Source organism: Nelusetta ayraudi, unplaced genomic scaffold, assembly GCF_046127955.1.
Source record: "Nelusetta ayraudi isolate G7.1 ecotype Tasmania unplaced genomic scaffold, CSIRO-AGI_Nayr_v1 ptg000002l, whole genome shotgun sequence".
NCBI classification, from domain to species: domain Eukaryota; kingdom Metazoa; phylum Chordata; class Actinopteri; order Tetraodontiformes; family Monacanthidae; genus Nelusetta; species Nelusetta ayraudi.
In genome coordinates this window covers 1,102,913-1,115,816 of record NW_027466052.1, presented here as the reverse complement: position 1 = coordinate 1,115,816, position 12,904 = coordinate 1,102,913, and the positions used below count along the sequence as shown (strand labels likewise).

The 12,904-nt window shown below is 42.6% G+C and overlaps 2 protein-coding genes and 1 long non-coding RNA gene across 5 annotated transcripts in view; all 3 read right to left on the bottom strand.

The window, feature by feature from the left end:
* The window catches only part of LOC142893100 (uncharacterized), a 140,414-nt gene that overhangs the window by 42,836 nt on the left and 84,674 nt on the right, over positions 1–12,904 (bottom strand). The gene's annotated exons all lie outside the window — the stretch shown is intronic.
* lrrc28 (leucine rich repeat containing 28) lies at positions 364–5,640 on the bottom strand. Its single transcript, XM_076032736.1, has 10 exons — positions 5,440–5,640; positions 4,772–5,013; positions 4,522–4,562; positions 4,336–4,373; positions 4,114–4,251; positions 3,341–3,547; positions 3,138–3,240; positions 1,787–1,971; positions 1,194–1,353; positions 364–1,051 (listed from the first exon to the last, which is right to left on the bottom strand). The coding sequence occupies exons 2-10, from the start codon at positions 4,937–4,939 to the stop codon at positions 982–984; spliced, it is 1,110 nt and encodes a 369-aa protein (XP_075888851.1). The 5' UTR covers positions 4,940–5,013; positions 5,440–5,640; the 3' UTR covers positions 364–981.
* igf1rb (insulin-like growth factor 1b receptor) overlaps positions 11,501–12,904 on the bottom strand; it is a 44,529-nt gene continuing 43,125 nt past the window's right edge. For all 3 annotated transcript variants that reach the window (XM_076031739.1, XM_076031559.1, XM_076031647.1), the window contains exon 21: positions 11,501–12,265. In XM_076031739.1, the coding sequence (XP_075887854.1) occupies positions 11,758–12,265 (508 nt within the window). In that variant the 3' untranslated portion in view covers positions 11,501–11,757. The remainder of the gene's footprint in view (positions 12,266–12,904) is intronic.

Here is a 12,904-nt window from a genome sequence, read left to right as displayed (position 1 = left end):
ATTAGCTGATGTTTCTCTCCTGTGCATGAAGCATCTCTCACTGGCGGTCAGCGTCGGCTCATCTACTGTGTGTCTCCTGTGATTAATGGGCAGTTTTGACACCTTTACAAGGAAAGAAGAAAATGCAGCGCTTGTCAATTCATCGCCTGTGAAGCATTACTAGGTGTTGGTGGGAGAAAATACTGAATCTGACATGGGACAATGGTCCAAACTGTATTTTCCATACTGATAATTTAGGCATTTGAAACAGTGGGGAATCCAGTCCACTTAATGAGTGCATTAGTTTTGCAGACCATATGAGTGTATGACCAGGCAATGGCAGAAGGTTGGCTGTTGTAGTGTGAATCAAGCAGTGATACAGAGTCAAACTTCAGCAGACATTTAATCCTGTCCATTAAACACAATCAAAAATAAATCATAAATTAGAATCGCAAAAGAGACGACGAGCGTCCATGAAAACACACCCGGGGCGTCACAGCGAACTTCATAATGTACAAACCTTCCTCTCCTCCGTACCATCTGAAAACCTTTGGCTTCGAGGTGTGCGAGTCTGCAGCGCTCGACCTCGACAGGGTTTGTTGGTGCGATGGATTTCCATTGATACATAAATGAACACCAAATCTAAATGTCTTTGCCGCTGCTGTTTTTGTTCCTGTTATAGTTATAAAAGTGGCTTTCTTTCAATTTACAAAACACCACATTTTCACGATTCAGTAAAACAGACTGTGAACAACAATCGTTCCAAAGAGTCGATCCGATTAAACCTTCATGTGAGGAAGCACTGATTGAACCCAGTGCCTGCTTTTAAAAAGTGCTTATTGGTGAGCAATAACTTCGGGTCTAATACTGTTAGATTTCAGACGAAGCTGCGTGAAGGAGCAAACGTGCGTCTCCCCGTCCGCTGCTCCCACTGCTGGACCTTTTCCCCAAGTCCTCGCCCTGGCCGAGCAGAAACTGCTGACCGTCCTCCGAGTGGCTGCGTCACCCCTGCAGGTCAAAGGTCCGAAGGCAGTGACTGGAGCAGCAGTAGGCCACGAAGCTGACAGTCGTCCTGCAGCCGGCGGCGGGGGAGGAGAGGAACCAGTTTAGCTCGGAACAATTCATGTGGGAATATTCAAAGAAAAAACAAAGTGCAGCGTGCTGAAACGACGGCAGCGTTGACGGAGTGGCCATTGCGGCGTGGCCGTCCTGACCTGCGGTGCACCCCCGCCAGCGCCGTGGCGCGGAGAGGGAAGAGCTTGGGGTAGATGATGGTGAACATGGCTTGAAGGCAGCGGTGGCAGTGACCCAGCGGGAAACGCAGCAGGTCCAGCAGGCTCTTGGGGAGGCTGATGGGGGGCAGCAGGTTGAGGTCTGAAAGAGATTGCAGACCCCCCCCCCAGCAGGTCAGTTTCACTGCCTGTTCAAATGCATCATTGATCACAGTTTTTTCTTTGGCTGCTGTGTCTGTGAACCAAAATGTTAGATGCAGCTGATGACGACTTGTTCCAACACAACACACAGTGAAGCTTCCTGCCAAGGCTGCTGCTTTCTAATGTGCTGGCAGTTGATCCCACAACTGAGCATTTTCTGCAAAGTGGAGCAAGCAAAGGGCGGAGCTCAGGATGGAGTTTTCCCATTTCTGGGAAGTTAGTCACTGACAGGTGAATTCTGCATGAACATCTGAGCATTACAGGCCAAGACACACACATCCGTCCGTACTTCCGTATTTTCTAAATAAAGCACAGAATAGAGGCCTTCCCCATTTGTCTGAACTGTATGCGCGTGCGTGTGCTTATGTCCCCACCTGTTGGACGGTGGTGGTATAAGCTGTGGAGGCTTCTCATGGCCAGCTCCTCCAGCGGAACCACGTTATCGGACTCGGAGCCGACCACTTTGACTTCAGCGGGAAGCCCCACCAAGGCCTCACTCAGAGCCTCTCTCAGCGCCTCGCCCAGCTCGCCCTCCAGCACCTGGTCTGACACGCCGCACCTTCACACACACACACACACACACACACACACACACACACACACACACACACACACACACACACACACACACACACACACACACACACACACACACACAGAGTCACTGAGTTGAGGCATCATTGCAGCCACCTTCCCTTCAGGATGTGAAGGATCCAGAGTTGAAAGAGTCAGTACTTTCAGACAGATGCAGCAAAAGACTGATTTATATTCCAATATTATGTATTATTGATGTCTGCTGGTTTCTGTTGCCCACATGCTTTTGTTGTATTTTTACTCAAATTTTATGTCTCCTGTGTTTTTTTTAAAAAAATATAAACTATGACCCTTGTGTCCTTACTGTGTGTTTTTTAATGGTTTTTAAGATCAGGCCGCAGGACTGCGGTTGAAAATCTGCCTCTGGCTAACACCAGCACACTGACAGGAATGTCCTCTTCAAATAATGATAATAAAAAAAATACTTGTAAAATAATTGAACTGTCCATATGATGTAAATATGCTGCTTTTTCCTTTTTTACTCCATCATTTTAATTTCATGTATTTATTTATTTTTAATATATATAATTGTTCCTCTTTTGCACTATAATGATGCTGTAATTATGCTACTTTCCCCAACGTGGAACTACTAAATCTGACTCCCAGTGGTCAGCCCAGATACGGACTGGTTTTCTGACCCCCCCCAGACCACCGCAATAAAGCAAAACTGCACATTTCAGAGTGGCCTTCTATTGTAGCCAGCCTAAGGCACACCTGTGCAATAATCATCAATCTCAGATTTAAATCTCAGATTTGTGAACAATATTTGAGAAAAATGGTGATTTTGAGGGCCCTGCGATGAACCAGGGTCTCAGGCTCCAGCAGACCCCCGCGACCCTAAATAGGAATAAGAGGCTATAGAAGATGAATGAATGAATGGTTATTTTGAGTATTTAGAAAAAGTTTTAGATCTATGAGTTCAGCTCCTGAAAAATGGGAGCAAAAACAGAAGTGTTGCGTTTATATTTTTGTCCGGTGTATTACTGTGCAATTCCCCCAGGCAGGACTAATAAAGGTGCCTTCTTCTTCTTCTTCTAAATGGAATTGGTTGTGATCTGTACAAACAGCCAAAGACTAACACAATCCTGAGGCCTGGTTATAAAGGACGGTCTGTTTGAAGTGCTGTGTTACCCGCTGCAGCCGATGACCTTGTTGTACAAGTAGGAGGGAAGGCCTTTCAGGTCTACGTTGTTGTCCACAAACACAAACTGCAGCTCCCGGGATTTACCCAGATCTAAAACACACACACAGAGAAATATTAAAACCTCTGCGCTGGCCGCCGTCACAGCGGCAGCAAAAATGCTGCCCAGTGGCCGACCGACCGACCGACCGACCGACTGGCAGGAAGCTGAGGCGGTTGGCGGCCATGGAGAGCTGGTTGAGTCGGTGGAGGCAGCACAGCTGGCGGGGAACGTGGCTCAGCTGGTTGTGGTCCGCGGTCAGATTCTGCAGGGACACACAGCTGTGCAAGCGGTCCGGGAGGGACATGAGCTGGTTCATGGACACGTCCAGGGTCTCCAGATCCTGCAGGTCACCGACCTCTGGGAGTTCAACACAGACACACAGCAGACAGTCTGACACGAGTGTCTCTGCATCTGAGAGGATTTCAGCTGACAAAAAAAACGCAAAGACAACAGCTGCTTGAACAAAGAGGCTTCCATTAGGTTTATCAGGAAGTTAAACTAACTTTATTGACTGGAACACTTGAAATGAAGTCATGTCATAGTAACTGCTTTATGTAAACTTAAATTACTATTGCTGCAAACAAAGTCAAACCGTATATATAAATGATGCTTTTTAAAAGCACAGATGGCCATTTCAACTGTGTATAAATTGTTCACTGCTTCCTTGAGTAACCTTATTGCCCTCTGCTGGTAAGTATACGTATAAGTAAAAGAATGCTCACTTAAGGTGGATATATTATAACCATTAAAGCGATGATAATAATATAGTCGTTAGAGTCCTGAGTTTGCAATATTCAGTTTTTAGGAGAAAATCCCACCCTTGTGTTTCTCTGTGCGAGTCACCTCGCAGACAGTAATTCAACTAAGCCACAACTTTTTCTCCCCGGTAAAATGAAAATGATCCGAGTGTGAGTTACTCTGACCTGCTGGGAGGTACTTCAGCTGATTGTTGGACAGTCTCAGGTGTCGTAAAGACCTCAGCCGGCCAATCTCGGGACAGAGAAACTGGAGGGCATTGTTGCTGAGGTCCAACGACTGCAGTCGCGCCAGGTTTCCAATTGCTTTAGAGCAAAAAAATGGAAAAAATAACTTAAGCTGCACTCAAAAATCACTTGTATTGAGTTGAATAAAATGTTTGTGCTTACCTTGGGGAATAATAACTATGTTGTTTGAGTGCAAATACCTGAAACGCAGAGATATGTTGCAATTGAAAAAGAATCAAACAATAATTTTTTTTCTAACATCAAAATCCAAATCAAGTTTAAACACATGGCTGACTACAAATGTTCTAAAGCCTCCTTCATACAGAAAGTAGACTGCTGAATACTTACAATTCAATTAGATTTGGGAGCTTCTGAGCAAGATTATCAGGCTGAGGAAGTAAAGAGGAGATTTTTTTTTAATGAAATCTGAGAGAAAATGAATGTTTTACAACACTATTTTTCTCAGTGGTCTCCCATTGGGGACAAGAAGACTTTCTAAGATGTAAATGAAGATCCAGAATCACAATAACTAAAGGGAAAAACACAATAGTGAAGTCTATCACAGGGAAAGCAGCAGCAGCAGCAGCAGCTTTCGTACCAGTGTGGTGAGTGCGTTTCTCTTCATGTAGAGTCTCTCGAGGAACTGCAGGCCTTCATCCTTCAGGAGCTCAATGGGGAAATTGTTGAGGTTCCTGTAGTTGAGAAACAGGTTCTTGTGGCGCTCCTGCTTGGCAATGAAAATGGCCTCGTGGAGTTCGGTGGCCATGTCTGAGAAAGTGTCTCTCCTCCTAAACGGAGAAGACCTGGCTGCGTCTACTTCTCGCCAAACATCGCTGCTTTCTGGGAAAGACAGAGCAAGGGATGGAGATTTCAGACAGTACAAACACACGAGAATAAAAGCCTAAAATCTCGACAAAGCCGGTCACTGATGTGCAAAGAAAACCCTAAAGCCACCGGGACGGGATATTGAAATACTTTTCGTGTCAGCTGTGAACACACAGCAAAAGCAGACGTTCTGACAAATGTTAGAGTAGGAGGTGTCAACACACAGCCATGTTAACATTGCTACCGTATCATAAACATCGACACATTGACACACTGGGCGGCAGTTCACACCATGTCCATGACAGTATTTCTCTCTCCAGCCATTATTGTGTATCTTGTATGAGGTTGCTATTTAATGGTATTTAACGTTTACCTGACTTCACACAGCGACACCAACAACATTATTAGCATGCTAGCGAAAATGCTACGACTCGCACTCACCCAGCCTCACTTCATTAACAGCCGACAATGGGATGGAAAGTAGTTTACATTATTTCTGCAGGGCTGTTTGATTTAACTTCGTGTCCGGCTTCTGGCCATTGCTATTAAAATTGTAAAATGTATGTTTGGCACACATCTGTTACGCCTCTGTTGACGAACATTTACCGACTGTTATTTTCCCCCAGCAAACGGCAACGTCTTTGTCCCGCCCTCGTGTGCTCTTGATTGGCCCAGGACTTATGACCTTTGTTTTGGTTGGTTGGATCAGGTTGATATTTGCATACACTGGATATTATTGGTCACAAACTTCAAATCAGCAACATTGACAACAAATAAAAATTATTAACAATACATGGGTACGTAAATTTAAAATTCAATATATTCTGGACTACTTTGCATTTTTGGGGGGGGTCCTAAGTTTTCAGGACAATTTGCGCGACAAAGTGAAAAATAAAAATATATCGTTACACAACTATATAACCACTTCAGTAATACAAGTTAGCGACTCTCACAGAGTAATAAACGTCAATAGAGGGAGGGTTTTACGTGTACTGACATTTGTCCAAACTCGGCCCCCGTAGGTAGGTGGAAATGATTTATCCAGAAAGTAGGCGGAGTTAACCTTAAACCTCAAAGTGTTTTTTGTTGTTAGTTTACCCTTTTCTTTATTAAAATGAATCATTTACAGACTGCAACGAACGTTAACAACGATAATGAGCATCTCTCGACAGGGAACGAGGGTTAAACTAATATTGTCGAAATAAATAGACAAAGGAAAAATAAGTTACAGGAATAATAATTTAAAACAAACAAACAAAAACAGGTCAATACATCATGTTCTAATAACTTCAATGAGATGTTGTGCATGTTTTCGGTTTATTATTTTGAAGGCAGTCTTTTTTCTTTTCTTTTTTTTGTAAAGATCTTCCTCCATTTGGATTTGTGAATGAAGAATTTTGCAAGGATAATCAGGTTGTTTTAAAAAAAGAAAAAAAAAAAAAGAAAAGAAAATTCACACTAGGTGTCTTTCAAATAAATACCAAAGTACAAATGTATGATTCACATGATCAACACCAGACTTCATTCTTTGGTGTTTTGGTGCATGGATAGATTGGATTATTGTATTAGATTGTTCGTTATTCTTTTGAATTGAATGTATTTTGTTTTGGGGCTTACTGGCTAAGTAATGCATTTCGTTCTCAATTTGGATGTACAGTCAGTGATTTCTTGTAAATTTAATGTTTTTAGGGTTTTGTTTTGTTTTTTATCCTTGGTTATATGAGCCAGAGGATTTCACCGGGGATCTAATGGGAGTTTTTAAGCATTTGTTAGGTGGCAGTTAAGAATGGCCATTTGTTGCCATTAAGTGTTAAGCCTAATTCTTTTGAAAAAGTGTTAAGCAACTCAAAGACTTTGGGGATTTGGTCTGTTTTTTTCCATCCGTTCATCAGAAACATCTAGTTTGGTAACATTCGAGTTCTTCATATGATTTCCAAGTATTTTTGCAGTCATATTATTAAGAATAGGAAAGTGTTGCAACCCCCCTCCCCCAGTACAAAACCAACACCGCCACCTGCTGTTAAAATGCCAAATCCATCGCTATGCTGGACTTTGGGGTAAACGCGCTGTAAATTTTAATTACAATGAAAGTAAATTTGGCGTTACTCGTCTAAAATAGTTCCGGTGTCTCTTCATTAAAAATCAAAACATACATTAATATTGGTGAACTTGTGACGACATTTGTTTAAAATCAAAGTCCAATATGAACATCATGATCTGCTTTGCAAGATGATATTGCCATCATGGCAAGAGTAAACGAGGCGTGCACATTCTACCAATAAAAGAAAAGCAGCACAACCGTTTGCATACATTTTTTTTTATTCATTTTAAATCTTGTGTAGAAAAAAAAAGAATCAGAGAAACGGACATTCTCCTTTCTTTTAGCCAATCATTTTTCCCAGTACTCAGAATATATAGATAACAGGAAAAATTCTTACAACAGTACGTACAAAAGAAAAAAAAAAAAAATGAAACCTCAGTCTAACATAATTTCAACAGAAACGCAAACGTTGGAAGGCTATGAATAATTTACACATTTTTTTAAAAAAAACTTGTCAGCGATTTGACAAAAAAAGTTTTTCCTTTAAAAAAAAAAAGAAAAAAAAAAGGTTTGATTTCATGTCCACTCTGTGAGGTGTTCCAGTGGTAAAAGTGAGGTAAAAGCAGACCACAAACACTGGGAGACCATGCTAATCCTGTTCACCAGCCCTTCCAGCCTCTTAACTGGCCTGGCCAGAGGGGGAGTTGGAGGGTGTGACAAAAAAAAAAAAAAAATTGGGTAAGGAGAAGTTGGATCGCAACTGATGAGGCACAAGGAAATGCAGTGACAAAAATAAACTTAAACAGTATTTGATCGATCACTGCGGGGAGGTCAGACTTCCAGTTTTACTCACCAACCCTTCCGCTTCCATTCATAACGACCAGTAAAGAATCACGTTGCAAAACAAATGGTCAGTACAGCGGGAACTGACTTGTTGAAAACGGTGGGTAAGTGGAGAGACAACCACGCCGTCTCGATGCTACATGCACAACTGTGAAAATGCCCCCATGAAGACCCTCCCGCAGGCCACCAAACCTGTTCCATTCGGAGACCGCTCCACTTTGTGCCACTCCACTGGACACTCACAGAATTGAGTGTCTGAAAAATAATAATAATGATGATAATAATAATAATAATGATGCGGAGGGAAATTGGACAACACTTCATGCTGTGCTGCTTAAGGCATTTTCTCCCAAAGACTATTTTGAAAGCAGGATGAAAAATAGTCTTTTTTTGTTCAAATCTAGGCAACATGTCTTTAAAGTTTAGGATGGAAAATTCCCTCAGATTTATGAATTGAAAATCCTCTTTATGGGAAAAACAATGATTATTTCTTGGGGAAAAAAAAAAGTTTAAGCGATTTGAAAAGGCACAACATTGGAGCTGGACCTCGAGCTGCAGGTTTGACAAGTCTTAAATATTCATCAAAGGAAAAAAACAAAGCAAAAACGAAGACAGATAGGCCAGCATTAAGTCAATCCCCATCATCCTCGTCTCTCCGGCAGCACGCTGCGGTTTGTGGTTTGATTTTGACCTTATTAACAGCACTCAGTAACTCTCTGTACATGGAGAAAACCAAAAAGAAAAAAGTGAGGTAGATGGATGGTGGAAGGGTTCAGAACACCTTCCTCAAAAAGAGCAAAAGAATGTCAAAAACGACAGAAGGGGAACAGACACACGGGGACTCGGTACAGTGATTTACTCTAAAGGAAAAAAAAACAAATCTTTAAAAACGTAGTGTAAACATCTTCGCAGGGAATCATTTTCTAAGCCTTTAATATTCTTTGTGGATTTGGGTGAGATGAGTTTGTTGATCAGTTGTTGTTGTTGTTGTTGTTGTTCCACGCTCAGCTCTTCAGCACTCGGATCAGACTGTGACATCTGCAACATGAAGGATGAATGAAAGACGCTTGGAAGAACTGAAGTGACCTCTAGGAGCTAATGTTCCGTCATCACCACAGCCAGTGACACAATCCATTATGTGATCCAACCTTTCCTAAAGTGCAAAAAAAAAAGTTAAAAAAAAAAAAAAGTTTAAAAAAAAAAAGTCTGAGTGTTCAGAGAACACGGCTTTATATTTAACCCACTTCTAACTGCACCAATCCTTTTCAAATGTGCTGAAAAAAAACTAAAAAAAACGCCTGGTCACCAGAAATAATGTGTATTGCTCCAACAGCATGCAAAAAGAAATAATAAACCCAAACCAAAACAAAATTGAACAGCTGATTCTAAAGATTAACAGACGTGAAACTATTCCAAATGAAGCCTTTTGACCTTCAGGAGAAAAAAAAAAAGACACGTTTTAGTTTTTTGTTGTGTTTTGCATTTAGGTTGCACTGAAACTCAGTCCATTGCAGTTATACGGAAGCTGGAACAAAAGGACAGGCAAGTCAAACTCAATTACAAAAAAAAGAAAAGAAAAAAAAAACGTATCCACCCAACTCAAACTGAAATAAAGATCACCTTTCATTAGCTAAATTCATTCTACACTGAAGAACTCTTCCTCTCATTTTGGCACAAATTAAGCTCCAATCACCACATCTTCCTTCCTTTCTTTCCTTTCCAATCATCACCATGCACACCAGTTGGAACAATATGGGGCAGTACACAGGAACTGGGACAGCTTGGAGGGTGAGTGAGGAAGGGAAAGAGTAGGAAAATGAAACGGTGGTAGAAATCGACATTTTAATAGATTAACCCCTTGACCTTTAATGTGCTGATTGTGGAAAAGAAATCAAAAAAAAAAAAAAAAAACAAAAAAAAACCCAAACATACAAAATGGACATGCCATTCATTTTGCCCAAAAAGATAAAACTTCTATAATTTCTGGGCCTCTATATGATGATAAGTGCAAAGAACCATTTTAACTGGAAACTCCTTTGAATCTGTTCTCAACACTCAGTGAAATGATGGAATGAAATCTAAAAAAAACTGTTGTCATAGAGGGACATAGAATCGCACACACACGCAGGATATCTGAAGGTATGGCAACCAAGAAAAGAAAGGAAATATTGTTTAAAAAAAAAAAAGGATTAAACGTTTCTTCTTTAACCTGAGATTGAGTTGGGACTCAGCAGTGATGCCTGACCTTTGACCTCTGACCTGTGAGTCCGAGGGGAGGACACGCTGTCCACTTGTACCATCACCGTCCTCAACGGTGGGAGTTGGGGGAGTTGGGGCGTGGGGGGGTGAGAGCGGGGGCTGTAAGTTTAATGGCGCTTCAAAAAGAAACACAAGGCAAATTGTCGAACCTCTTTCGCGCAAAACACGGTGGGAGGGGAACAAAAAGCTCAGGAACACTTTACACAAGCATCTTTTGTTTGTTGGTTTGTTAAAAAAAAAACAAAAAAAAAAAGACTGTAGTGGAACCGCTCGTAGGTCCGACCTGAAGGATGTTTTTTTTTCTCTTTTTTTATACATTGATATTATCTATATTACAACCACAAGAGAAATAAAGAATAGCAGCTTTTTCTGTACATACATGATGGATGTCTCTCCAACCATAGAAAAGTTTTAGAAAAGTGACACAAACAACCGGTGCGCACGGAAATGCTCTGCCCACGAGGAGATGTCCAAAGTGTTGGAGACGTACGACGACTAGGCTAGAAAAATACCTATGTGTGTGTGTGTGTGTGTGTGACAAGGACACTCCAGATTGAGATGTTATGAAGTCTTGAGATTCCCTCTGCGCAGTCCTTCGCTCTGTCAGGAGTCGCGTACACTTTTTTTGTGTGTTTTGTTTAGTTTTGCGTTTGCTTGTTTGTTTGTTTTTTTTGCTTCTTTGTCAACTGGATTTTGGCATCTAAACCAGAACAGAACAGCACTTTGTGAGAAGAATGTGGCTCAGTCGGAGACAAACTGACGTAGCAAAAAAAAACAAAAGAAAAAAAAAACAAAACAAAGGTCCATGACTGACTGGGTCCTCCGAGGAGAGCAGTGTTCTGTGGCCGTCAGACGGAGACTGTGGGGGACTGGAGAGGAAGAGGAAGGATGAGTTCGCATCCCTTTTCATCACCTTTCATCAAGCAGGTCAAAAGTGCTTATGTTTGTTTGTTTTTCTCGCTCTTTTCAGAAAAAAAAAAAAAAAAAAAAAGACGACGGGGTGGGGGGGGGGTCAACTTGCAGAGGACCTTTTTCATTTTGGCAACACATTTGGCAGATTTCATCCCTCTGGTCGTTGGGTTTGTTTCGCCTGCCGTTGAACCGACAACCCCCCCCCGATGACCTCCATCATAAGATATGCTTATCAACACAATAACTCCCCCCGCCCCCCGCAGAGAGAATGCCAGTCGTTTATAAAGGAAGGCCCACGCACTTCTTCCGTTTCCCTGTGCGGAAGTATGTATATATATATATATATATATATATATATATATATATATATATATATATATATATATATATGTATATATATATATATATATATATATATATATATGTATATATATATATATATATATATATATATATATAAAAAAAAGGTAACAAACGACACTTTAGAAAACAAGTTCGGCCGTCAAGAGCAACCCCGCCGCCCCCACACCGCCCCCTACTGGAGCATTCTGGGAGAAAGAAAAAAAAAATAAAGACCCGGAGCGCAGACTTTTCCCACCTCCAGGCTTCACGTCTTCACACGCAAGATCCTCCCCAATCGGGGGGGGTTTTAGGGGGGGTTTGTGTTTTTTTCAGTCCGTCCGTCCGTCTGTCCGTCCGTCCGGTCAGCAGGCAGACGACTGTGGCAGCGGCATGGCCCGCTCGTTCTTGCGGCCCCCGTTCATGTGTGCGTACGGCGGCAGGTCGTCCAGGCCGGCCAGCGCCGCCCCCGCCGACAGCCCGTTGGCCGCCTGCTGCTGCTGCTGCTTGTCCGTGGAGGTGTGGGGGGGCGAGGAGGGGGAGGGCGGAGCCTCCGAACGCGGAGAGGGCGGGGTCTGTTGGGAGGCAGAGGAGGGGGCGGGCGGCGGCTGGGACGAGGAGGAGGAGGAGCAGGACGACGAGGGCTCCGGCGGGGGGAGGAGCTCGTCGGCGCCCTCTGGCTTCTCGCCGTGGTGCTGCTGCGGCGGCGCCGCGGCGGCGGCGGCGGCGGCAGGCGGCTTGTTGTCGGCGCTGTAGAAAAAACTGTTCTCCCGGAAGGACGGCTCCAGCTCGTCCTTCAAGCTGCTGATGATCTCCACGAAGGCGGGACGCATCTTGGGGTTGTACTGCCAGCACATCCTCATCAGCTCGAACCTGCAACACCCAGGAAAACATGTCAGCAAAACAAATAGGGAAGTCCGATACTGACTTTTTGCCGATATCTGATAAGCCGATAATTGTAGGCGTTTTTCCCCAAAACTAATTTAAGGTCGCATCTCAAATCTCTTGTCGTGGAATTAACACATTAGCTACTGTTACTGTGACGGCTAACATAACAAAAATAAGAACACCACTTCGACTGAAGATATGGAAAAGTGAATTATTAATTTTTAACATTTTGTCTCATGGGATGAGAACGAGTTGAAGTGCACACAAGGAAACAAAAGTGCTCAGATATAGACGGACTCAGTCCTCGGCCCATTGCTAAACATGAGCAAAAACTGAACCTCCACCGCCACAAGCAGCCATGATTTATTCATGCACGTTTGGCGTTATCGGGTTTTCATTATCGGAGGGAAAACCAATAAGGATATGTACAGATGTTACAAAAAATTGTTAATATCGGGCCGATGCTATCGGCCTGCTGATATTATTGGACATCCCTAAAAACAAACAAACATCCAGCCATTGTGGATGTTCTTTTCCAACATTGTGGTGTGGAATTCACTAAGAACTATGACAAAGAATTCTTGATTTGTAAAAGTGAATAATAATAATAATAACAATAACAAT